The 26,026-nt window shown below is 40.4% G+C and overlaps 2 protein-coding genes across 2 annotated transcripts in view; both read left to right on the forward strand.

Annotated features, from left to right (window-relative positions):
• The window catches only part of LOC145455042 (uncharacterized), a 137,371-nt gene that overhangs the window by 101,777 nt on the left and 9,568 nt on the right, over positions 1-26,026 (forward strand). The window contains exons 2-3 of the mRNA XM_080333000.1: positions 23,086-23,214; positions 24,490-24,636. Coding sequence (XP_080189126.1) covers positions 23,121-23,214; positions 24,490-24,636 — 241 coding nt within the window. The 5' untranslated portion in view covers positions 23,086-23,120. The remainder of the gene's footprint in view (positions 1-23,085; positions 23,215-24,489; positions 24,637-26,026) is intronic.
• On the forward strand, positions 12,561-14,400 carry LOC145455038 (N(6)-adenosine-methyltransferase non-catalytic subunit METTL14-like). The gene has a single exon (XM_080332994.1). The coding sequence runs from the start codon at positions 12,778-12,780 to the stop codon at positions 14,332-14,334; it is 1,557 nt and encodes a 518-aa protein (XP_080189120.1). The 5' UTR covers positions 12,561-12,777; the 3' UTR covers positions 14,335-14,400.

Raw genomic sequence — 26,026 nt, forward strand, 5'->3', positions numbered from 1 at the left:
TAGTAACGACTTTTACAGTTGAATAAAAAAAAATACGAGTTGGCGGACTATGAATACAACCGAACTTGTTATGGATTTTGGATTGTGGTGATTACTCGCGTAGGCTTGTCTACTTTTCATAAGGATACTGTTGAGTTGGTTGGGTAAGTTACAAACGGGTTGACTTGACAAGGTTTTTGTATTTTACTCTTTTGTGTATGGCAAGATGTTAAAATGTTGAGATATCATAGTGATAGTATTTCTGAAACTATCTTTGCCAAACGAAAAGTTCGATCGCGAATATAGTTGTAATATTTCATTACTTGTTTCAAATCAATATGCATATAATTTCGAAATGTGACTGGGTGAAAGTTGGTAGTTATGTTTGTTAATCTATTTCAATTCAGACTATGTCAAAGTCCAAATATTTCATTCTGGATTATTTGGATTTACCTTTAGTACATCCCGCGAATGGATTCGGATGCGGTACTATAACATTTGGGATAATAAGGACTCAAGGATTTTCAATCAACAATATCTAGATTTTTTGGTAATGCTAGAGTTGGCCAAATGGTAAGTTGCGTGTTTTTGTTAGGCGTTTGATTTCCCCAGTAATAAATACAACGATTGTATGTGCATACTTACGATTCCCGATTCTCATTAAGCTAGATTGTATTGAATCTATAGGTGTGAAACAGCAGCGCGGAATGTGCGAATAATCCGATGCGACTGAAGTTGGAGTCAGCAATATTCAGGTTACGTTCGAATCAACTGATCGCGGTAAATGGATTTCTCAAAGGCTTAGAGTTGTACCGGATCAACACATTCAAATACGAATCAACTTGGTTTGTGTAGTGAGTTTCATTTCAAGTTGACAAATTGACACATTGATTGAATATTCTCATGATTCGCATCACGCAACCAAAGTCAACGCGAAACATATAGCGATCGCGGAAAGTATCAAATCTTGGATATTCAACTCACCGTCTGCGCCGGTTCTGTTATTCGGTGCTTATTACTTAATAGGTAATATTCTTATTATATCAGACTCGTGAAATCCAGTTCTGTACCAAACTACCAACATATTACATTGTAGCGATTGAGATGTATGTAGCCACAAGTCACGAGAGAGGGTTATGTCTTATAGGTGTTATCTTGTGAGCGATCGTAGGATTTTAGAATTATTTCGCACCTTTTTTGAATAAGCGTACACTTCACAAAGGATTAGGGTTAGAGTAGAAATAAGTGACAATTTGTCGCTATTCAAGTTACCGACACTGGCGATCTGTTATTCGTCACTTATTAAATCTTACGAGCGAAATCAAGTTCTGTGACAAACTGCTTACGAAAATTTCACCGCGTGAGCGATCGATATGTTTGTAACACGAAGCCGCGAAAGATGGTTATGTCTTAGGTATTATCTTGTCAGCGATCGCGGGATTTTACCAATATTTCACACCTATTTGGAGTGTTAGCAAGTGAACGCGGCTATTGTTGGTATTGGAATCACCGTCTACGCCGGTTCTGTGACAAAATATTACTTGTGCGTGATTCCTGCCTCTGTAACACCAAACCACGAGAGATGTCTGTCTGATGTGTTATCTTGTGAGCACTCATAGGATATTACAAATATTTCACACCTATTTGAAGTGTTAATTTGTGTCCGTTGGTATTGTTGATATTCGAGTCACCGTCTACGCCGGTTCTGTGACAAACCAATTACCAAAACATTACCATGCGGCTGACTATTTCACACCTTTTACTGAAATTACGACATGTCAACGCAGCCTATACCTGAGAGTACGACATGCCAACAACGAAGCCGCGTGCGACCGATCCCTATACTGAAAAGGGTTACCGCGCGACCACAAGACACAATAGCCGCTTGCCACCCCCGCCATAAGACAAAAAAGCCGCTTACCACCCCGGGTTTCCCAGCCGCTTGCGACCCCCGCCGTAAGAAATAAGAGCCGCTCGCCACCCCCGCCATAAGACGCAATAGCCGCTCGCCACCCCCGCCATAAGAAATAAGAGCCGCTCGCCACCCCCGGTTTTCCAGCCGCTCGCCACCCCGCCCATAAGAACCCCAGGCACCCCCAGACCGATCTATACTACTACTAATATATTGCTCTCAACAATTTCAATCCATTACACACCATCAAGCAACAAAACTGGAGTGGAATAAAACGAGACACACACCAAGTCGATTGTGGCATCAAGTGTGACTGCATTTCAGAATGGACGTTGTTTCATCTAAATTATGTCACGATTCAATATTTTTGGTACAATAATAGATATGTCATTTTATTAATAAAATTATAATTCAGATGACTACAAGGAAGTCCGCATGCCTTCATCCAGATTTTACATTCTTCCATGCATGTTATTGGCTCTGAGAAAGGTACAAGCGCACACCAGGAACGGTCTGGGTAGCCATCTCCAAGTTACACAGGCTATTAGCACAGTATTTATCCGGCATTTGTCCTGATTGATTCAATACAGGAGCTAGGACAAAAAATGACGATTTCAGCTGGGTACGGATCATGTTGCCTAACATACATCATATTAATATGATCATTGAATATGCAGACAAGTGTCCAGTGTAACAGTTATTTGCTAGATAATGATGCAGACTGTACTATATACGATTCCATAAATATAACGCCAAGCACACATAATGAATACCCCATATATCCTGACTCAAGATTAATCTAATACATGCTATTCGGTACGACAATTCTATAGTATACGAATAAGGACTAAGGATAATACAGCAATAGTTGCTTCATCCAAAAAGTTGTCAGAAATCCATTCGTTTGGACATGCCATGCTGATGAGTGCTTGCCACCATTCATGTTTATTGTAGGTTAGAACACTGCAACTACATACTAGCTCTACGTTATTACCATTCACCAAAGCCAGCTATTCCCAATTCAATGTAATTTTGCTTAACACCTTCATTTTTCAACATTTTCCCATAAGCGCTCATAGTAAGCTTGCCCGGCCTTGTTCTATGGTTACATCCTGCTGCAATCTGATTGGTTGGTGTCAAAGGTCACGTAAGTGTCTATTGAAACAAATTTGGTGAACATCTTTTCTATAGTCAACCTAACAATGAAAAATGCGAGGCTGATTGTGGGGGTTCCAGGGCCACGAGCGGAACAAAAATTATATTTTCGTAATCAGTGCAGAGTCAGCTTTCGATTGATATCTGTCTTACCAAATTTGATGCTCGGCAAGCCCGTCAAATTGCCCGTAGCCAAATGGAAATTGTGACGTGAATCAATTTCACTGAGCCGTGAGATTTGCTTGTGTCGACACCAGGAAACTATGGTCTAACTATATCGCCTTCTAGTGGTAAGTGCACCTATCGAGCACCAACCCTATCGCCAGGGTTGTATAATGACTCGAGTCACGATTTTTTTGTGACTCGACTTGACTCGAGTCATTTTCTTGAAATAGGAAAATGACTCGACTCGACTCGAGTCAATATTTGGATTGACTCGACTTGTACTCGAGTCATTACGCATGACTCGACCCAAGTCATTGACTCGGCATATTTTATATGACTTGAAGATGAAGAAATTTGCGAATCGTAATGGTTAGATCAATGCATCTGACGAATTCTGCAGACATCGCTATTTGTCACCACTGCTTTTGTTGAACTCGGCTGATATCAGATATGCCGCCGCAAAAAGAACAGACAATGGTACATAGTAGCAATGCATATTGAATTGTACAAAATCATCCAGTGAGAGGTAATAGATCCTCCGCAATCTAAGTACTCAGGACTTTTAAATTATACAAGCAAACAGTCGAAGCAAAGTTCAATTAGAGCCAATGAAATGACTCAGATGGTCAAGTAGTTGGAAAGAGACTGTAAGCTCATGTGTAGATTTGAAGGTGGTGATTCTTTGCATTTGTGAGCGACTAGAAAGAATGAGTCTCCAATGCTCTTCAGTGTGGTTCAAAGATGCTGGTCAATTCCTGCATCTAGTGCGCCAGTGGAACGTGTATTCAGTAGATGTGGATTTATTCTAAGGCCATATGCCGCTTTAACATATCCGAGGATCTCCTTTCCACTTAAGTATTTTTGAAGTGTAACTCATTGACATGATCTGCTGTCTGTGAAAACACACAATACCCCCCATCCATTTGACGTTTTGTTAGGTGTGCGCATTGTGCACGTGAGTACTAATGAATGGCTGATGTTGTGTGATGTTTGTAGGCTACAATAGGGCTGTTCAAAAATACCTTCTTTTTTATTCTATTTGGTAGCTTTGATGAAATTATTATGTTGCATAAAAAGAACACCGAATCTGGCTTAATTTTAAAAAGTAGAATCAATAATATGAGAGGAGAAAATTTTGGATTTCAAAATAAATGGAGTATTTTTAGCGGGAAATTCTTTCTTATAATATAAGTACATACTATAGTAGTAAGCCGACTATCTTTTCATATCCAAAATATTCCACTCTAATAACTTCGCTTCTTCTTGTTGGAATTGAGTCAAATTTGCTATGTATCATTTTACACAATCTAACAATATCATGAGGTAGCCGGTAAAATTCGAAAGTCTCTATTTGTAATTATTCAAAAAAATTTTCTCATGGCATTGCTTTCTACAGGTCGGAATTGAGCCAAATTTAAATACTTTTAGGCAATCTAACAATTTTAACACGTAGTCTCATTTTTAAGATTTTGTCCTTTTTTGAGAATTTTCGGTACATGTGGGGCAAATTCGACTAAGATACAGTAAATCAGCACTGAAGTAAAGCTCCAGCGGCTATTTCGGGAGCTGAGAAGGAAAGTTGACATTTTCTTTAGTCAACCTTTTTTTAGTCAACCACCTGATAGCGTTAAAGAAAAACTGTACCTCTACAGAAACATGCATCTGTTGATTCTCTATCAGCTGGTATCTAGACGTGAATTCGTTGGTTCTCTATCAGATAGTATATGTAGACGTGAATTCGTTGGTTCTCTATAAGCTATTTGTGAGTTGTCGTCGATGTGCTCGTAATAAAAACTGAATGCTTGTATTTGTGATATATCAGACTGACAAGACATATATTTGATTTTATGTTCTAAGATTAGTAAAGTTATCATATTAGCGGCCTGTCTCGTCTATCTGTAGCATCGGTAAATGAGGCCAGGAACTGTCCGTTATCTGCCTAAATAAACATGTGCCAAGACTCAGATCGGGACAAAATAACCATGTTTGGCAAGCAAGGAATTCGATATCACCCAAGCAGGATTGAAAACATAAGTTGAACATGACTTCAATACTGTGACTTGGACTCGGACTCGAGTCATAACATTATGACTCGGACTTGACCCTTTAAACGATGACTTGGACTCGGACTCGACTCGGTGATGAATTGAAAATGACTCGACTTGACTCGAGTCAAAACCACAAAAGTAAGATTGACTCGTGACTCGGAACAGAGTGACTTGGTTACAACCCTGCCTATCGCAAAGGGGCAACTCTAAACGGCGGACCGCGGAACAGCGGAACATGTAATACTAAACGGCGGACTGAGCGGAACTGCGGACCGAGCGGACCATTAGAAAATAGCTCAATACTAAACGGCGGAACGAGCGGACTGCGGAACGAGCGGAACTTGCAATACTAAACGGCGGACCGAGCGGACTACTACAAAGACCACAATGTAAACAGCGGACCGCGGATCAGGCGCAACTCGCAAATGTCGCAATACTCCTAATTTCTCAAAGGATGATTTCATTTTAGGAATAAGGAGCATACCGAACATAAGGGCATCTTGTCTAGGGTAACTACGGGGTGTCTTCAAGTGTGGCAACGTAGTACCAACACACCCCAAACATACCCCAGACTTGATGTCCAGGTTGCAATGCAGTACCAACACACTACAAACATACCCCAGACATGATGTCCTGGTTGGAATGCAGTAATCTACTAATACACCACAGACATGGTATATATCATGGGTGGTCATGCCATTCACGGCCACATTTCGACTACTCATGTAGCCTACGGCCGCAGTCCACGACATAGTGGCAATGAACTAGCTGGACGCCAAATACACACGTTAAACTGTCTATGTCCATTTCCGGTCCACTCCGGACTAATGCATTTAATCATATAAGCTTATTATACGCACCGAAATTGCAAGTAGTCACTGTTAATGTTATGGGACTGTTCATAGTTGCGCGGTACACGAAATATTTTTCAGATTCACTGATGAATTTCATCATTAATATTAGTAGTTTTACGTATTTCTATCAAACATTTATCCTTTCTCAGTCCACGTGATCAGATTCACAGGTAGAGTTGATTGAAGGGTGTTTTGAAAAATTTAGGGAAAGTTATAAGTGATGTTGATGATGCATTTTCGGCTGGGCCAATTGTTATTGGTCACTTTTTTTGCATTCAGTTATTTCTTGACCTCCCATCAGGATTGTCGTATAGGGAGGAGCACGCGATTCCGAGTTGGTATTTCTATATGAAGCGCATCATTTTACTCTGCTCTTCGCATCTGTAGTTCTGTACTGTGGGGCTCTGAATGCAAAGAGCGCTACTATATTAGAATTGAAAAATGAAGTCGCATTGAATCGCGCGCGGCGCGAAGTAAATTTCAAGATTTATTAAAATCTCCCAAGAAATCGGGAGTCAATTCGTAAATCCAAATTACATGTCGACGGCCGCCCACACATACTAATTGAATTACGTGTCCACGGCCGCACAAATTCCTTCTACGGCCGCAGGTGGGCCAACCCTATCGACTATCTCTGATCGAGGGGGAGTTTTTATGTATGTTTCTACTTGAGTAGTAGGCCTAATTATAATAAAAAGTAACTAGCTAACTCTTATGCTCTCTTTTCGCTGGATGTTTATATCACGTCAGTGATGGTGCTCTTTTAGTCTATCTATTTTCGAGTTGAATAAATATCCTCCAACAAAAAACCAACGAAATAATCTTGGGCCCCTTCGAGCTCCCCCAATTTGGGGTTTAAGTGCGGCAGTTACGGCTCTGGTAGTTCATAGGCTAAAACTCTTGTGTGTATTATGATCGTCCGCTGCTCCATTCGCGTCGCGAAACACAATGATCAAATCCCTGCATCCCCTGTGTGATTAGGGTTTTAGTTCCCCTATTGTGGGGAATAATATAATCATTCTGGGCCAGCGTCAAACAATGCGTTAAGGAACGGAGTGCTAGTACTACAGAGAAGTGGAGAAATAGTTTTTTAATACGCATGCTGAGGGCTGTTCAAAAATAACTTTTTTCCCGGATTCCAGCCATTCACTGATTAAATTGTCAGGTTATCCTAAAAAACGCTGCACACCAAATTTGGTTCAATTCTAACAAACATAGGACTCCACAGATCCAATTAAAAAATTTAATTTATTAGGGAAATTTTAAAAATATAATTTTCAAATTTTTCTGCCTACCCCATGAAATTGTTGAGCTGTCTTCAAAGACGATGCAGAACAAATTTGACTCAATTCCGACCAGTAAAAGCGGAGTTATGCGAGTTTTTCGTTGATAATTCTCGGATTATCATCGAAAAACTCACATCAAAGAAAAGTTTATGAATATATTTCTAGCGTTCAACATAACAAATACCGTAGCCTATAACTAAACCTACACTGATTCTAAATTTTTCTAAATAGCTTTGTGGCCCATCTCAAAATGCTCTGTGGCCCAGCTGAAAGCGAGATAGTGTAATGGCTATGCGTCCGGCTTCTCGATCGGTAGGTCGGGTCATAACAAAGACTAGAAAATTGGTATCCCCGGCTATCCTGCTAGGTGCTCAGCTCAGCAATCACGGATGGCATGGAGGAGAAAAAAACCGGGGGCGTAGACTAGATTACCTCACGGTCGTATCGCAACTCCATCGTCAAAGCATCTCGATGGTGCAGGCGAAAAATAATATCATCTCTCTCTCTCTCCCTCTCTCTCTTTTATTTTGGAACATGCCAGAAGGTTTTCATCTGCTTACTCTTCAAGTGGTTACGTTTCTGGACTATATCCAAATTAACTGATTAATCTAATATTGAAATACGAACTGTTTACTTTCTGCCATGTAAAAAAGTAGTTTTTTGTTTTGTTCAAACACTATAATTTGGCAAGGGAAAACTTTAACAACTTCCTATACAGAGAGAGAGAGAGAGAGTCTTTATTTTCATCGAACCAAAATACATAACAAACGGCAGTGATGGTGGTACAGAAAATATGCGTGCACAGTATTCGGTATTAGATAGGAATGATCGATAAGACCGTGAAGGTCATCTAGTCTGATCACACCAGCATCAAACAGGTACACTTGACTCTGAACAGTCTGGCTGTAAAGAAATGTTTAGTTAAAGGAAAATAGAAAAAAAATTAAACAATGGTGGCAAATGATCAATGAAGCAATGTCTGGGCGAGGTAGGGCAACAGTGTTAGTGTAACGACAAGAGGTGATCAAGTAGGGCTTTTTTGAATCTATTATAAGGCAATTCACGGATATGTGGTATACAAATCCCAGAAGGATTTCTCAATGAAAACGACGGGTCAGACGATAGATTACACAATCGCAAATCGTGGACTGACTGAACAATGTCATAGCAGACTAAGATAAATATGCTTGTCTCAAAGATTAAGCCATGCGAACTGAACGTAAAGTGAAACTGCGAATGGCTCATTAAATCAGTCCTGAATAGGTATGTCAGATTATGGATGTCACCTGGCTACTACGCTGGTTAACTTCTTCTATGGTTCTCACAGTTTTAGTTGAAAATGACTTAATTTCCCCACGGACACATCAGATGAAGTACATTTGATCTGTGTATTCCGGTGTAAACTGATTACAACTGATCCCAGTCCATTCGACAACTTCCTATCTTTTCATTGTATCGCAGTGTTGTAGCCTTTTGAAATGATGAAATTATTAATAGAAGTTCTATTATAGAGCTGACACTGTGGTCCGGTGTCAACAGATTACAATGTCATGACTATTAAAAGTTTACTACATTTTGGAAATACAAAACATATAAACTACAAAACGGCATGGAATAAAGTAAAATTGTGTCGTTACTCATAACTAGGGCTGGGCACAATGATTCGAGTACTCGAATCTGAATCGAGTATTAATTTTAATGATTCGAGTCGAGTAGTAAAAGACGATTTTTTCGAGTACTGAAATTATACGCACCTCACCACTGAAAGTTAATTTATCAACGAGGAGTTAATCAACGATCAACGAGCTTATGCTAATTTCACTGTGGAAGCCTTGAAACCTTAATTGGCCGTATCGTAGCATACGAAACATGAAGTACAAAGCTACGAACGTTACTGGAAATAGCACATCTCCGAAGTCATGATCATCCCACAATATTGTCACCAAGTGCAATGAAATCGGTATGGTCGAAAAAAATAACAAAGTATCCTTAATATGATGGATAACAGGCATTATATTCTTTGTGGTCGCTTAAAAGGTACAGATTTGAACTTTGACAAATAATATTCTGCTATGACGTCATAATGAGTGATACTCGATTACTCGACTCGACTCGAAGCATTTTACGTGATTCAGAATCGAATCACTTAGGTACTCGATTTTGCCCAGCCCTACTCATAACTAGACGTTGAAGAATTACATTACTTGACAAAATGAAATTACTGGACAAAATTTTCAACAAAATATAAGCTCCAACAAAGTGCAGGAAAAGATCACTGGAGAAAATTACAAGATGCGCCTGATCCGAGGTCCGCCGTTTACATTGTAAATGTTGTGATAGTCCGCCGGTCCGCTCCGTCCGCCGTTTAGTATTACATGTTCCACTGTTCCGCGGTCCGCCGTTTAGTATTGAGCTATTTTGTTATGGTCCGCTCGGCCCGCAGTTCCGCTTGGTCCGCCGTTTAGTATCGCAAGTTCCGCTAGTTCTGCAGTCCGCTCGTTCCGCCGTTTAGAGTTGCCCATCGCAAAGTAGAAGTAGTCGAACTACTAGTCTACCACTACTACTAGTCTACTACCCGTTGTTGTTCTTCATCATCTAGCTTTTGAGTTTTGAACTTTTGATTATATACATTTTTGATTATTTACCGGTTATTCGGTTTTAATTGGGTCTATGTTCAGTTTTCACAGTGCCCTGCCAGAGTGCCAGCAAGATTTTTATGAGACCTCTAGTCCGAGAAAACTATACCGAAAAACAATGCTCATTTTTGTGATGTGGGAGCTTTCTTCACATACTTTGCAGAGTGCGTTGCATTGTTGACTGCGTTTTTTTCATACTAGTACTGGTGAAATAGATTTGAATAGGTTTTACACCTGTTTTGTAAGAGATATATGAACTATTAAAGTGAAGCATATATACCTGAAACATATTGGATATATATATTTTGCAAATTTGAAGCTTTGCATTCAAGAATGACTGATTCTGTTGAATATTTTGAATAAAGAGGCCCGAAAGATTGATGTGGAATGAATGTTCCTCATGTTTGTATTACGGTAGTCTTTTCAAATTTATGTTGGTTTTGTTTAGGCCTTTCCCTTGCATTAGCTTAGATGAGATTGCTTTTTACAGATAGTCAAGAGAAATGTGATGGTATAGGATTGCATTGCAGAAATCACAACTTGTTCTACCATACCTGCACCCTTGTCAAGTTTTGAAAACTCAAATAAGTGATTTTTCTAAATATATTGAATTGCAAGTGGAAAGCATAGTTCGGAGGCGTTGCATTGATTTTGGCCTTTTTGGGACGTGAATTCATGACAAATATATTCTGGCAATATAGCAACATATTTCCATCAGGACCGAGGAAAATAGATTTCAAATTTCACTGAACACTATTAGAGTATTAGTTATAGGCTACTGCTTCATGTCATTTGCTGTGGACATTTAGCTCGAAATTTTGAAAGTCACTGTGGGCTAATATCCTGTATAGATGTGGGATGCGTTATGGTTATCTACACAGTACACTTTATTTTTACGTCAAACATTTTTCACATGCTTTGGAAACCATGACTTTTACTTGAACCAACTATGCCAGGGGTTCTCAACTTTCCTTGTATAACGGGCCGCATTTTAACAGCAAAAGACGCTGCGGGCCGCAGAACTATGTTACCTTGCATTCGTGGGCTACTATTAAATTTAGGCTATTGTAGCCGATTTACCAGTCGTATACCGGCATTTAGTACATTTCTATGCATTATAAAGTAATAATGAACAGCGTTTGTAAGTTTGCAGCTGCTGCTTGTGAGAATGTATATCTTCTAGCGGCGCATGTAAATCCCTTCATGGAGCGTGCATTACATTCGTTGTCAAGTCGGTATATGCAACTTCAAATCCTTCCACCTGAGAGCCGAACTCTTTGTTCCAATGCGTGGGCGAGCAAGTATAAAATTACTATAACTTTTGCGTTACAGAGACCATTATCACATTGAGATCTGAGTGATATGAGAAGAAATCTGGTGTTTGGGGGCATTTCTGAGCAAAACAATCAACATTTCTCCTTTCCGTTCATGCCTAGGGCACTGTACCAATAGTTACAGGAGTCAACTTTGTCAAGTTGATATTTTTCGCTGGTCCCCTCCCCACGTTTGCCCAGCCAGTATTTCTCTGCATATATGTCCACTCTGATGAAATTCAACCAGATAATTAGTTATACAATGTCGGTGGATTCATCCAAGGCTGCGTAAAAGTAGTCTACATGGCAACGTGTTTCAGAACAGGCGATAAAAGACTGACTGATATTGATGATACTCGTCTGGTCAGGATTGAATCAGACGATTGCATCTTCGAAATTTGTCTGGTGATGTTGTCCTTGCTGCTAAGTTCCGGAAACAGCAAATATTCGCAAAGTATGTTACGATTTTATTGAAATCACACCTTCTATATCAGATTTCTTGGGTTTAACGATATTCGAAGCAATTTTAAACGATGCGTCTGTAACGTCGTCGGCAATCTCAACAACCGTTCGCAGTGAGTCAAACACTCTTTAAAAGTGCAGGCCTACTAAGAAGCGGGGTTCTCTTGAACCAGAGTCCAGACGAATAATGATTCAAAACAATAACAATCTGAAGTCGAGCATATATCAAGAAACGAGAGCACATTAAAGCAGTGGTTCTCAAACATTTTTTAGTCACGCCCTCCCTTTTTGATAGGGAAAAATTTCGTGCCCCCTTATCGTCATATAACAAAATGCAACCAGAATGCTAGCAATACAAACGGCTAGTTTGATGGCATGGAAAGTTATAGCCGTTGATCAGAGAATTCTCAAATATGAAATTCGGACTATACACAGAGAAATAACAGTGAATTAGGGATAAATTGCGCACAGCGCGAAATTTTTTTCAGTTGCCGCACCTTCGCGCCCCCTTCAGATGCTTCACGCACCAAAGAGGGCGCGTGCCCCCAGTTTGAGAACCACTGTCTTCAAGAATGAGTAATCAAACGAAACAGAGACGGTGCGATAAAAGAGCTAAGTATCTAAATTAATTTGTAACAATACCGTGTCATTAGTAATTGAGTTTATAATGAAAGATGTCGCGGGCCACAAAATATACGTCTGCGGGCCGCATGCGGCCCGCGGGCCGCGGGTTGAGAACCCCTGAACTATGCTATATGCTACGTATATTGTAGGCCTATTTGGTATTATGGACAGATTGATCAGTATCTTACATGAGTGCATCCTACATGTGAATATGCTAAGAGATAGTTATTAATGTTTAATGGCCAACATCGCCTTGTGAAGTACTTCCCATCTGATAAAATTACTAGTTTTTCAGCTTGAGACACTTTACAACTCTATACTATAAAGTTCGCCGCAATAGAGAATGGCAGATGCTCTTTCCCATATTCGAGAAAAGCAGCGTAAACGCAGAGAACTCTTAGCACGGCAGCTTGGTGTTGAAAGCCCCGCGGAAATCAAGAAAGCCCTATCCAGCAAATTAGAGCAAGAAGAACATGCCAAAAAACAAGCCCAACTAAAAAGTCATGCCAAAGACAAGTCGGGTGCTGCTCCGTCCTCAAAACGAACTAAAACCAGTACTTCGTCGAACCAACCTGGGTCAAGCAGCAGGGATGAGGAATCGCAGGAGACCAATACCGAAAGCATTTATGGGGACTCCAGCACTTTTCTGAAAGGTACGCAGAGTCTCAATCCTCATAATGACTACTGCCAAAACTATGTGGACACGGGCCAAAGGCCGCAAAATTACATCAGAGATGTCGGGCTCACCGACCGGTTCGAGGAATATCCAAAATTGAAGGACTTGAACCACCTTAAAGACGAACTTATCCGAAAAACCAACGTACCGCCGATGTATTTGCGTTGCGATCTAGAACATTTTGACGTTCGTGAATTAGGATCAAAATTTGAGGTTATACTAATCCAGCCGCCGCTTGAAGAATACCGAAAACAAGCCGGGTATCCGGCAGATTCGGGGAAAGCCTATTCCTGGGACGAAATCATGTCATTGGAAATTGAAGAGATTTCGGCCGGGAGATCGTTTGTGTTTTTATGGTGCGGATCATCCGACGGCCTCGACGCGGGCAGGCAATGCCTGAAAAAGTGGGGTTTTCGTCGGTGTGAAGATATATGCTGGATAAAGACGAATTTCAAGGGTAAAAACCCAAAGTACAGTGACCAGGGCGCTATTTTTTGTCGCACTAAAGAGCACTGCCTGATGGGTATCAAAGGCACTGTGCGCAGAAGTGTAGATGGTGATTTTATCCACGCTAACGTTGATATTGACTTGATTATCGACGAAGAACAGGAAGTCGGGAATGAAGACAAGCCGGAGGAAATTTTCCATCTTATCGAGCATTTCTGCTTGAGCAGAAGAAGACTGCATTTGTTCGGACGTGATTCTTCCATACGGCCTGGTTGGCTCACTGTCGGGCCGGCCCTGACAAACAGCAACTTTGACGCCGAAACATACAGAAATTACTTCAAGGTGACCGAGGAAAATAAGACGGGAACACTAACAGGGTGTACCGACGAAATCGAAAGACTGCGCCCTAAAACCCCACCCCCCAGGGATTCGTCTGAAAGAGGCAGTCATAGCGGCGGACGTGGTCGAGGTGGGCATGTGCCCCTTTCGAAAGATGGCGCCGGGGGGAAATTGTACAAGCCCGGTACAATGCCACATCCCGGCATTCCCATGGGTGGGAATCCGAGAATGTTTGGCGGCCTAGCAGCGGGCGCCTCGAACCGTGACGGGCAGCCTTTCATGTCTCGGGACATGGGCTACCCGAACAAAATGAGAAAAACTACACCTGCTGGTTGGAACGATAATAATGTGAGGGGTCATCGGGGTCATTATGGGGGCGGGCGTGGGTATGGACACCATGGCGGAAACAAGCAGAAACAGTTTTATGGATTCGAATAAATCTTTTTGATGTTTGGTTTGATACTCGTTATGAAAATCATAGATATCTACATTGCGTCAATGTGAGGGCTCCAGATATCATCTTATTCATGGCATGGGTTTAAGGTTGGAGTCTGTAAGCGTAGTTATTGTGATGTCATCAGAGGTGGTCGAAGTAGGTATCTTAGGTACCAAATTCAAGTAGAAGTAGAAGTAACTCCATCAATTTCTAGTCGGGTAGAAGTAGCGATTTCAAGTGAGTCAAAAAGTAAGTACCGTAATCTAGATTACTGACCACCTCTGTATGTCATATTCATCACAATGCTGGGGAAGTGACAGTAGAGCAGTTACATATGATACCGCTTTCAAAAGTAACCAAAAACTACTACAAGTAGAAGTATAATTTGGTGGCTTCCTAAAGCAGTCATCAATACGCTCTCATGGGCTGTCAAAATCTGGCAAGTGTACAGCGTGGGCGGTGCAGAGAGCTTCTGGGTTGGTCCAAGGATGTATAAATTTTCAACAGCAGAAGATGATTCCGTGTATAAAATAAATACAGATATATTTCGTGTCTTTGACCAGAAAGCTTCAACGGTGGTCTGTTAAAAGCTTAAAATAGGGTATAACGCTAAGAAGTCAGTATACGTTTCAGGTTCAGTTTATTAATATTTTCATCATTTCAAAACACCACAAAACTGTGATACAATGAAAAGATAGGAAGGTGTCGAAACGACTTGGAGTAGTCTTTGAAATCAGACACCCACCTTGGCCTAGGCGAAGTAGAGAAGAGGCACGCACAGTTGCACACTGAATGAAATGTAAAGCAGAGAATATAAAGGCAAGCGACAAAATGAGGTGGCATGTGGTGGAAGGCAAGATCGATATGTTAGGTCGTGGTCCGGTAATCCTGTAGGCTGACTAGTATTCATTAAGAAGAAATTGCTTGTTTGTTTTATTGAACAGTTTTTGGCACTTATCGCCTGTTGTAACGTTCAATGGTCTTTTTCACTATGGTACGCTTCGCGGAAGACTTCCAGTCTCGCATGCATTCACTATCTCTTCCGTGCGTCCTCTCCAGTATCTGTTGCTGTCGATTTTCATAGCTCGACTTCACGTGATCCGCCTGGGCTTTTCGTACGACACCGCAAATGCAGTGAGGTCAGCGATGAGGAGCGCAGATAAACCTCCGATACAGAAGCTGGTCCAAACAGGGATCCGAACCCTCCTCGATTGGTGTGGTGACAGCAGTGCTTGTGTTTCGACTTGAATGCGAACAGGCTCGACGACTGTCGAATAGCCGGCAAGATACTGTTCCACAATTGGGGTCCGGCCAGAGGTGGTCATGCATTAACGAAGTACTACTTTCTGGAAGTACTCAAGTAGTTTTCCTCTGATTCTGGTACTTACTCAAGTAGATATGATTTTCTCTACTTCTATTTCTACTTCGTAATGTGATCTACTTTCTTACTTTTCGCTATTATCAGTTTGTCAAGTAGAAGTAGTTTAATCCCCAAATACGAAAGATAGCCTGAAGAATTTCGGGGCTGTTTTCATAGAGTAGGCCTACTAACATTTAATAATCATAAAAGTCAATTAAAGCCCAGAAATTTCGTTGCGCTTCGCGCACAGTAGTTATATATGGAGTGACAAATATGTTTTCACGAAAGTATCAGTGAATAGTTGGATTGCTTGATTCCGCTCACACCGCATTATCGGCCATATCAAATATTTCATCACAGTAAATATGACCCACCACAAGATTTGAAACTACCGTTTCCCAATCCAGCAATTGCCTATCATATCGTAATCTACCAGCCCATGACGTGTCCTGCTAATCTGGAAAATGCGGCTTTTTTTTTAACGTTACACCTGTTTTAGCAGGCCACCTTAGAAGCTTTATGGACAAAAGACATGAAATATATTTTCCGCTTTTTAGAAGTGGTATTTATATTTCACTTTCAATTCCGAGTATCATACTTTGAATTATAATTACTTTCAGTTCTTTTGTCTGCAGAACATACATGTTGAAGAATAAAAGCAAGTGTATAGTAATGCCTCTATTTTCCGAAAATAAAGCTACACTAAATGTAAATTTTACGATCCACAATATTTGTTATTAACGTATACTACGGTAATCGCGCAAAGTGTTGAAACCGTATCCGATACAGCTTCTCCGTATTGCTCTTCGCTTAAGCTTGGGACCTTATAATATGGGGTAGGGCGCCATGTCATGATATTCTCTAAAACGGGGTTTTCTAGTAAACAAAAGGTTAGTATCGCATTTTCATATCAATACTATAATTTGCATCCCAATGCTATAATTTGCATCCCATGATGCGAAAGAATGCATTTATATCTCCTGAGATGCATCAATACGAATCAAGGTCTCTGCACCTTCCGCATAGCTCAATTTGCAGCATTTGACAATCCATGCGAACGAATTAAGATTGTTTTCAAAACTACTTAATTACTTGAGTAGATTTAAAGTCAGTCAATTCTACTTCTACTTCAAGTAGTTTTAGATGGCTAACGGAAGAAGTACTTAAGTAGATTGTTTTCGCCGCTACTTCTACTTCTACTTGAGTAGCTTTCTTGACAACTTTGCCCACCTCTGGGCCCGGCACTATTTTTCAGTTTAATAGGACATGCCCTGAGCTGACACCGATAGTTCCTAACGTTTTGTTGAGCCACATTTACCCTTTCGGCGAACGGCTGGTCCCCGTAGCACAATGTATCTGACAAGAAGTAAAAATATCAATTTCGTAGTAACAATTTTTCGTAGGTACCAGCCCTAATACGCACGATATCACGGTATCTTACTTCGTACTTCGATATTCACTCATTATTGCATATTGAACCTTGAGTATATAAACTGGTTACCAGGGTTTTGCATGAGACTTTTTTACGCTACCTACGATAATGATGTATCTGAATTAACTGTATTGAGTGTATATGTGGATTGAGAATTCACTACCAGGACAGCAGCGCGGACGCAAGGTCAAGTTACTGGTACCAGCGATACCCAGCTATGCCATTGTTGGCTACTTCAAGCACAACAAGTCAGTCAATCTGCTGCACAGTGCTGAAAGATGTCAATAAGGCGACAATGCGGTGCGAAAGTAGCCACACACACAACCAGTTACCTTCATTATATTCACCGATATTTTCGAGAAAACACATTTGTCATCTAGTTCGCGCGAATTAAAGCAAGACGAAAATTCTGCACTTGCTCAACTTGTGTGAAAGTTAAATTCTTTCTATGGTTCTCTGTGAAAACAAGCCCTTAATTTCCCAGTCTCAGACTCTCAGTCACTATCTCTCTCACTCTCTGCCTCATTGTAAGAGCATAATACTTCTACTTTACAAACTGCAAATGCAGAAAAGTAAGCAAGTTAATCATAAACGATTACGAAGAAGCAGTAGCGAAAATTAGATTTACTTGAGTAAGTATTGCAAATAGAGGGAAACTACATGAGTATTTCGAAAAAGTAGAACTTCGTTACAGACCATTATGGTTTTCAATAACGTATTAACTGGAGCCGGAGCAGGGGTATCAATGTGCTCCGGAGCTGGAGCTAATTTATGATAAAAGAGAGCTCCGGAGAAACTTAACATTTACACGTAGGCTACTCCAAAGTCCTTGGTATGAGCTCCTCGGCTAGTTTATATATATTACACCACAATTTCGAAGAATTCTTACTAGTAAACTACAATACATAGGCCGATATTAGAAAAATATGACGTTCGTAGGTTAGTTATCTATAGTTTAACAGCTTCTGCAGATATAGAAGGACAGCTCACTGATTCACCAAGTGGCCCCGTTTTCTCAAACCTGTTTCCGCGAAAAATGGATGAGTTTTGGTTGTCTGCTTCTGTTTCCAAATGCTATTCCATCCTCGGCGCAAAAGCCATCAAAATTTTATTGGTACTTGCATGTTGATAGCTATATTTGAACATTTCTTTCCTGGTTTGGGAGAAATTGGCTGGGATTCAAGAATACGGATGTGCATGTGCAATTGTTCATGTCAATGTTGCAACCTCGTTTCAGCACATCTTATAAACAAGCACATTCATCGTATCAAAAGACGAAAATTGGTGACATAACGTAGTGGTATAATCCACAGCTACAACACCAATGGGTTGTGGGTTCGAGTCCGACTCAGGTCGACTCCAGAATTCCTACCTAAGTGTTGGAAGTTTATCTAGGCTCCTCTTCGCCATCTCATCCGCGTAATCGGTGTCTTACAAAACCTTAATTGCAGTAGGCCGTGCTACAAGTCGGCAGCAACGGAACAAAAAAAGGAATATCGGTACGGTGTAAATCACCATAGTCGGACAAACACCATGAGCAAAACAATAAGCAACATCAACAAGCGAAAATTTTTCCGGCGCAACTTTTCTTCTCTTGTACGTGTGGCGCCATTTCTTGAAAAAATTTCTCAGTGTGAAGTAAGCTGACAAAGTTTTGGAACTATACTGAAGTAGAGTATTGAAAGAGTGGGTCATTTTGTGGCCCTATTTTGTCCGGTAGCATCAAAACCAATTCTGCCAGATATTGATCCAATAATAATAATACAAAAAATTCGCATGGGAGACCGCAATCACAGACTGGACTTAACTATTAACTCAACTACATAGTTTAGCAGTTATATGCATGTGTGAGCGAAACAACGTAATTTGCAACAATAATTAACTTAGTGTAGCCTACGTTACTCGATTCAGAATAAATTTTGCTCGATCTGTACTCCAATTATGTTGCAAAATGATAACTGGATTTGACTCGACATGATATGACTCGAGACTCCAGTCACTTCTACAAATAGTGGAACTTTAGTCAAAATGTGCGATGACTTGATATGACTTGTTACTCGAAGGTAGTGACTGGTTCCTAACACTGGCTTCTATCCCATGTGTGCATGGGTTGTAGTTGAAGGAAAATTGTTGGTGCCGAGAAGTCGTCAGTGATAAAGATGAGCAAGAGATGTATTATGGCGTAACACGCAAATAGCGTCACATTAAAAATGTTTTCTCATGTTGCAGTCTCATCGAAATCAACGTAATATGTGTTCAAGAAATACCCAAATTCAAAGAACCAAATAAAAGTAGTATATATATAAATATATGAGACTGTGTCCAGGGTTGTCACAAGGTTGCGAGTCACAAGTCAATCTCACTTTTACACTCTTGACTTGAGTCAAGTTGAGTCATTTTTAATTCACCATCGAGTCAAGTCCGAGTCCAAGGTCGTTGTGTTCACTGCTCAGTTTTGAGCTCAATCCGGTTCAACCCACTTTTTTCAACAATGGTCGAGTGATATAGAATTGCTGGCATTCATATTATTGTGATTTTCCTCAGGCCCAACTGTTTCTGGCCCTATCTTCCAAGTTACAATGAAATGACGCAATGACTCGAGTATAAATCGAGTCAATACACAAGTTGAGTCAAGTCCATTCGAGTCATTTTACGCATTTGATAAAATGACTCGAGTCAAGTCGAGTCACCAAAAAGTCGTGACTCGAGTCGGACTCATCATTGCAACCCTGGTTGTGTCTTTGTGTGGCCGTTGTGGTTTTCCCTATCTCTCGAAGCTGTGAATTGGGCTATACGGAAGGTGTAGAGAGCTTGATTGATATAGATACATCCCCGTATATTCAGATTTTCGACAGCATAAGCGTTGGACCGCATCATGGGATGCAAATGATAGTTTTTATATGGAAAAGCGATTCTAATCTTTTGTTTACTCGAACACCCCATTTCAGAAAATGACAATGCCATGGCATAGTATCAGATACAGAGAAATTTGCGCGATTATAGTATACGTAGTAAAAATATGGCCGATCGTAAAAACGCCGTATACTGTAATTCTTTTTTCCGGAACAGGTCCAACGCTAAGGAAAGATCAGATACCACTTTTTTAGATTAGCGCACGCCATATGCTAGATTACGATACGATATGCAGATGCTAGGTTGCGAACTGGTATTTTGAATGCCATATTTAATGTAATGAAGCATGTCATATGGGCGACAATACGGTGTGAACGGAACCACGCAACCCACTACCTACACTATATTGACCGATACTTTCGTGAAAACATATTTGTTACTCTCTTACTTTGCTCGAAGCGCGACGAAAATTCTGAGATTTACTCAACTTTTGTAAAAATTAATTTATTGTTGGTAATCCGTGAAAACAGCCCCGAAAATTCCCAGTTTCTCTCTCAAATTGGAGGAAATAATCCTTTTACTTGACAAACTGAATACAGCGAAAAGTAAGTAAATCACAAAATATTACGAAGTAGAAGTAGCGAAAAATTATATTTACTTGAGTGAGTAAGAACTAGAAGTAATGGAAAACTACTTGAGTATTTCGAAAAAGTAGAAATACTTCGTTACTGACCAGTGACCACCTCTGATTGAGACAAATCGCCGAGATCAGTTTTCATGCATACTCGATATTCTGATTTGGTAAATCTGGCTCAGTGCACGTATTTTGTCGCAAAGTCGCAGCTAATGTAATGTAATAAAAGTACTATAGAAATACTAGCAACTGATACAAAAGTTTTTCACCGTCACCTCGCAAATTCATGACGTGCATCTGTTTGCGAATAGTGATCCACACAATGACAGGGTATGAAGTCATATGTATAATTTCAGATAAAGACCTTTGCAGCGCGCTGATCATATCAAGAGAAAGTCGCAATACCTGCAGTGGCGATTAAAAAGGTAGACCAATATTTGATACGTGGAAAGGTGGAATTGCCCGAGTCAAATGAGCAGCTTGCGTAGAATGCAACATGCGTGCAGAATATCGGCTCAATATTCTGGCTATAGCTTTCGTCGCTATATGAATGTGGCGCCAAATGTTGCACCGGTTTCACTTGTTAATGGCATCGTTTCCTATTTCACTTGGCTGTTGCTTTTAGGTGTCTACTATCATCGATGGGTCACAGAAACCACATTCGGCTACATATTTCCCTTCCTGAAACTGAATCGCAACTCCATGACAGGTAGTGATAATTACCATATAGCCATGTAACACTCATCCGCCATTTCTACTGTATTACTTTACTATGTATAAAGGCAAAACGGTTTTCGATTTTTATAATGTTATTTGGATGAAGTTGATGATTAGATTGGATGATAATTACACCGTGTTGTTGAAATCCGTCTCCCCGGTAAGATTGCAGGCAGTTTATGAATATTTCCATAACGATCAGTAGTTACATTGCCTATTGTTGTCAAGCAATATGGCAGATGAGAGTGAAAACTTCCTGCCTTTTACGATAAGACGCATTCTACGATGATCAAGATAATATTGAAAGATATATAACCCATATATTGGTACTTTACAACAATTCATATATCACACATTATTGCTGCATTGCTTTGCTACGTAATTAACGATAGAATATTGGGCAGATAACGAGACAGTTACAGATAATAAGATGTCCATGTCCATGTCCATTTCCAATATTAATCTTGCATGTCATTGATATCGCTATCCTTTGGTCGAATCCAGAATTCCTACATAAGTGTTAGCTGTTGGAGTTTCATCTAGGCTCCTACTAAGCGATTACTTCGAGGAGCCTATAGGGGTAGGGGTTGTGCTAAAATAGTCGGTAGATCCGGCATCATAATAGAAGGTATAGGCCTGGTATAAATGACCATAGTAGTCGAAACCATATGAATACCAAAAACAACAACAACCCATGGGTCGGCCCATTGCTGACCACGACAATAATAATAATAATATTCGTATTTCATTTCTCCCGTAAATCCAAGGGTAATCTAAAATTGTATACTCCTTGATCACGACCGTTGCAATTACATCTTGCACGTAATTTCTCCATGATTTTGTTATTTCAATTGACGGTGTCGGGCTGCTAAAAACCTCAATAAACCGACGCAAGACAGACGTTCATCCGTTTTACTGAAGTGCGAATGACGAATGCAAAACAAACTCGTGATCATCGAGAACGGCCGTACTTCGCGCTCGATGATTCTACGAATGAGATTATTGCTTCCGACTTCGGGACAACCACGTTTCAATAATATGCTGGGGCACAATCAATGCATGTGCATAAAATCACTTCGTGAACTGTCCTCGGCATTCAGGCGCCGCTGCCGACAGGCACTTGTTGCTGTTGTATTGTTTCGTTTAGTTTCGTTTCCGAGTTTCAAGGGAACAATAGCGTGCCACTTTTGTCCCTTGGATGCAGGGATACCATATGCCTGTCGCAAGTTATGTTAAAGAACGACAGTATTTTTGTCACTGGAATTCGTAGTCGTTACCGACAAGAAATTGTGTATTCCGGGATTAAAATGACGATTTCTATTCGCACGACATTTACATTTCGTATCCGAATTCACGTCAGGCCGTCATTTCGTTGTAAATCGTGTTGCCAAGACATGCATAATGCCCATAGGATCGAAGGAATTTAAGCGAAGGCTAGAGCAAATACTGGTGACTCAGTTTGACTGTGGTTTCTGGTCATTTCCCCCAATTGAATAAGTTACTTAAATGATCGAACGGTCTTCATTAGACTGCATACTGATTTCGGACTTTGAGCTATAATCTGATGGGTGTCTTGTAGTGAAGCGTTCACCCATATTTACGGGAGCATGAACTTAGCAAAAGAGGCACTCTCCCCATGACAAGATCGGCGTAGTAAATTACCCGTGATGTCTCACATAGTTAACTTCGCATTATGGCTTGTAATGAATTAGGCATTCACATGAGAAAATTATTCGATCTTTTTATATTGTTAACAGATCATATCGTAAAAAGTGATACTATAATTGTCATCATGAGACAGGAAGATATCAGGATGTGCATAGTGTTGTTATGGGCCATAAATTGTCTCACCGTGCACGGAAGAAGTGCACATTCTCGACCAACTGGTAAGTTCGATACTAGAATTGTATATTTGACGTAGCCTATTATGTGTAATATAGTTATACGGGTCACTAATATAGTAGCTTACGATATGAGATGTGACCAATGCTTCGAAAGTAATGATAATAATGCATGGGACGCTTAACTCGCTACTTTAATGTATGGAATACCATGGTAACGTTGTGTAATGGTTGTTCGTGCAGTGTTTGTTTATGGATTGAATTAGCTAGTTCTCAGGAGTGAAGGAGTGTACGTACAATGGTCAATTGGTCATTTACACCAGCCTAAGTTAATGACAAGTTTGCATAAATGCCAGTGCTGAGCTGAGGATAAATAACTCTCTTTAATGTCCTGCATCTATATATGCAGTTCACGTTATGATATCATCTTGGCATACACCGATTACTTAATCCGTCACACTCGATGCTGTCACTGTTCTTGCGTGTGTCATTTTGTTTACGAAAGATGATGGAACAAAATAGCGTTTGTCAGTCGTTCTGCGTTAGTTGCGAAGACGCATTTTTTAATTTAGGAAGTTGCTTTCTCTGCTACTGGGTTATATACTATATATCCGTGATTTACTTCAAGTCGTTTTTTTGGATGTATAATTAATATTTGCTTCATTTACTCGTACTCGTACATTTTTGCATCGTGCGATCTATTTTCCCGATGGCGACGATGCTGTGTTCTGTTCTATCAACAAATTTGCGTTATTCCTATAAATAAGAAAATTTTCCGGTTTTGAGGCTGTGGTGCCTAAAAATAGGTCACAACTTTTCGCTCTGCGCTAATTATGTCTTCATTGCTTTCGAATTGAGGAAGCCTGTATTTCGCGACGGACACAAATTGTTGTTGATATTGGCCGTTTCACCTATTATTATGTTCTATGATGAGAGTTTCTTCGCGGTCCGCCGAAATAATCCACCGATCAACACATAGGCCTCGCATGGAATGATCACTGATCAGTATCACTATCATTTTATTACCATTCTTATCAATTCAAGATAACACAAGAATAGAGGGAGGAGTGAAAACGAATAGGCCTACGTGAAGTAAATAAATCAAACACCCCAACCTTGGCCTATAGTGACAAATGAAATAATGTATTAAAAGTCGAGTCATGCACAATTGCACCAGCACATTGCTCATGCATTGCATACGAATATTTCCATGATATTAGTTGCAATATGTGGGATTGCCACATGAGCCTTTCCTTATTAATATTATTGACCCAAAGAAAATCCTAGCGACTCTCCGGTGACACCTCGCCGCCATTTCAGGTTGGTCGACGTGGGAGATATTTAGTAGCTGCAGCGTCACATGTGGCATCGGCAGTGTGAAGAGGACACGCGTATGCATAGGGAGTCCTGAATTTTGTATCGGGAGTAAAATTGATTTTAAGATCTGTGATGCCGGATGCTGCAAAGGTTAGACCAGTGGTTCCTAACCTTCTGGAAGTCACCGAACGGGCGAACAGCGCAATCACCAATCATATATACATTCATCGAACCCTTCGCAGCTGAAATATAAAATGTACTTTACGCTGATCCATAAAATATAAATTGCAATGTAGCCAGGGCACTGCAACCGTATCAAAATCACCCTCAAATATGAACATCTCCATTGTTCGGCACCATAGCAGCTGTAAGACAACGAGACATTGACTCTGAGTTTCTATTATTTGGAAACAATACGTCTGGACCAAGTTCAACAGTTGCTTTCTGGATTGCGTGATTTCAGATTGAAAACTGCAACTCTCATATCATATTGCAACGAAGTCCGCTGCTTTTTTCGTTTTCATATCTACGATACTTGTTGTATAGGGCCTTCTCGGCATCTGACCCACGAAAACGGTGACTTAAACAAGTCGGCAGATTGTTGGTGAAACATGCAGAATACCAAAACAACAACATCAACAACAACAACAACAACAACAACAACAACAATAACTTTCATAGGATTGATTGTTTGGATATCATGTAACAAACGGTCGATTTTCTCAAAGACTTGGCCTCTACCGAACACGGGCTAGAAACCACTGCGTTAGACGAGTAACGGAATCTTATACGTATTTATGTACCCCATTCGAAAAAATCCTGGAATATACGCGGAGCCTCTATAGACAACAAACATGCTGAGAAAAACACGTACAATATCACGGGTCTAAATGTCTAAGGACCGTACATAAAGCAACCTTTCCAACAACACGTCGTGACACCCTCTAGTTGCTTCCGTCGACATAAATTCGAATCCGTTTCCGAATAAACAGGTGGACGGAGCAGCAACTTGTGTGAAGAAACCCGGTTCTGCCGAACAGATTTTACTATACGCATTACGTGCACGCATAGCAATTATTGTAACGATGAGAATGACCTCCCCTCAACAGTTATTCGTGACCCACAAATCGTCTTAGTCCGAATCAGTAGGCCTACGCGACGCGAATTGTTGGATATATCGACATGGAAATTTTGCGAAATGTTATTTAGATTATGTCGCTCTCAACCCAATTCCATAGCCACCGATTTATTACACTTCCAAGAAGCATCTTTGTTCACAGTGACGTCATACTTGACTTGTTTGCTCTTGTTATGGGTAATCCGGTGACTCATACACTGTTGATCGGGAGAAAAGAATGGAGAAAACCACAAAACGTTATAATATACGTGACATGCCTTTTACAATATAAATTATAGGCCTACGAAACTATACGTGCATGAATTATATGCAGCGGTACGCATACACGTCATATGTGAATAGTTCTTCTCGCCCGGACCAGGAATAGCATCAAAACTGGATATTGTTTGGTCGTTACACGTT

The sequence above is a fragment of the Botryllus schlosseri genome, chromosome 14, assembly GCF_051294905.1.
Source record: "Botryllus schlosseri isolate E-star chromosome 14, Bs_hap1, whole genome shotgun sequence".
Taxonomy (NCBI): domain Eukaryota; kingdom Metazoa; phylum Chordata; class Ascidiacea; order Stolidobranchia; family Styelidae; genus Botryllus; species Botryllus schlosseri.

Coding starts and splice junctions, on each gene's coding strand:
- LOC145455038 (XM_080332994.1), top strand. CDS start 12,778: ATGGCAGATGCTCTTTCCCATATTCGAGAAAAGCAGCGTAAACGCAGA.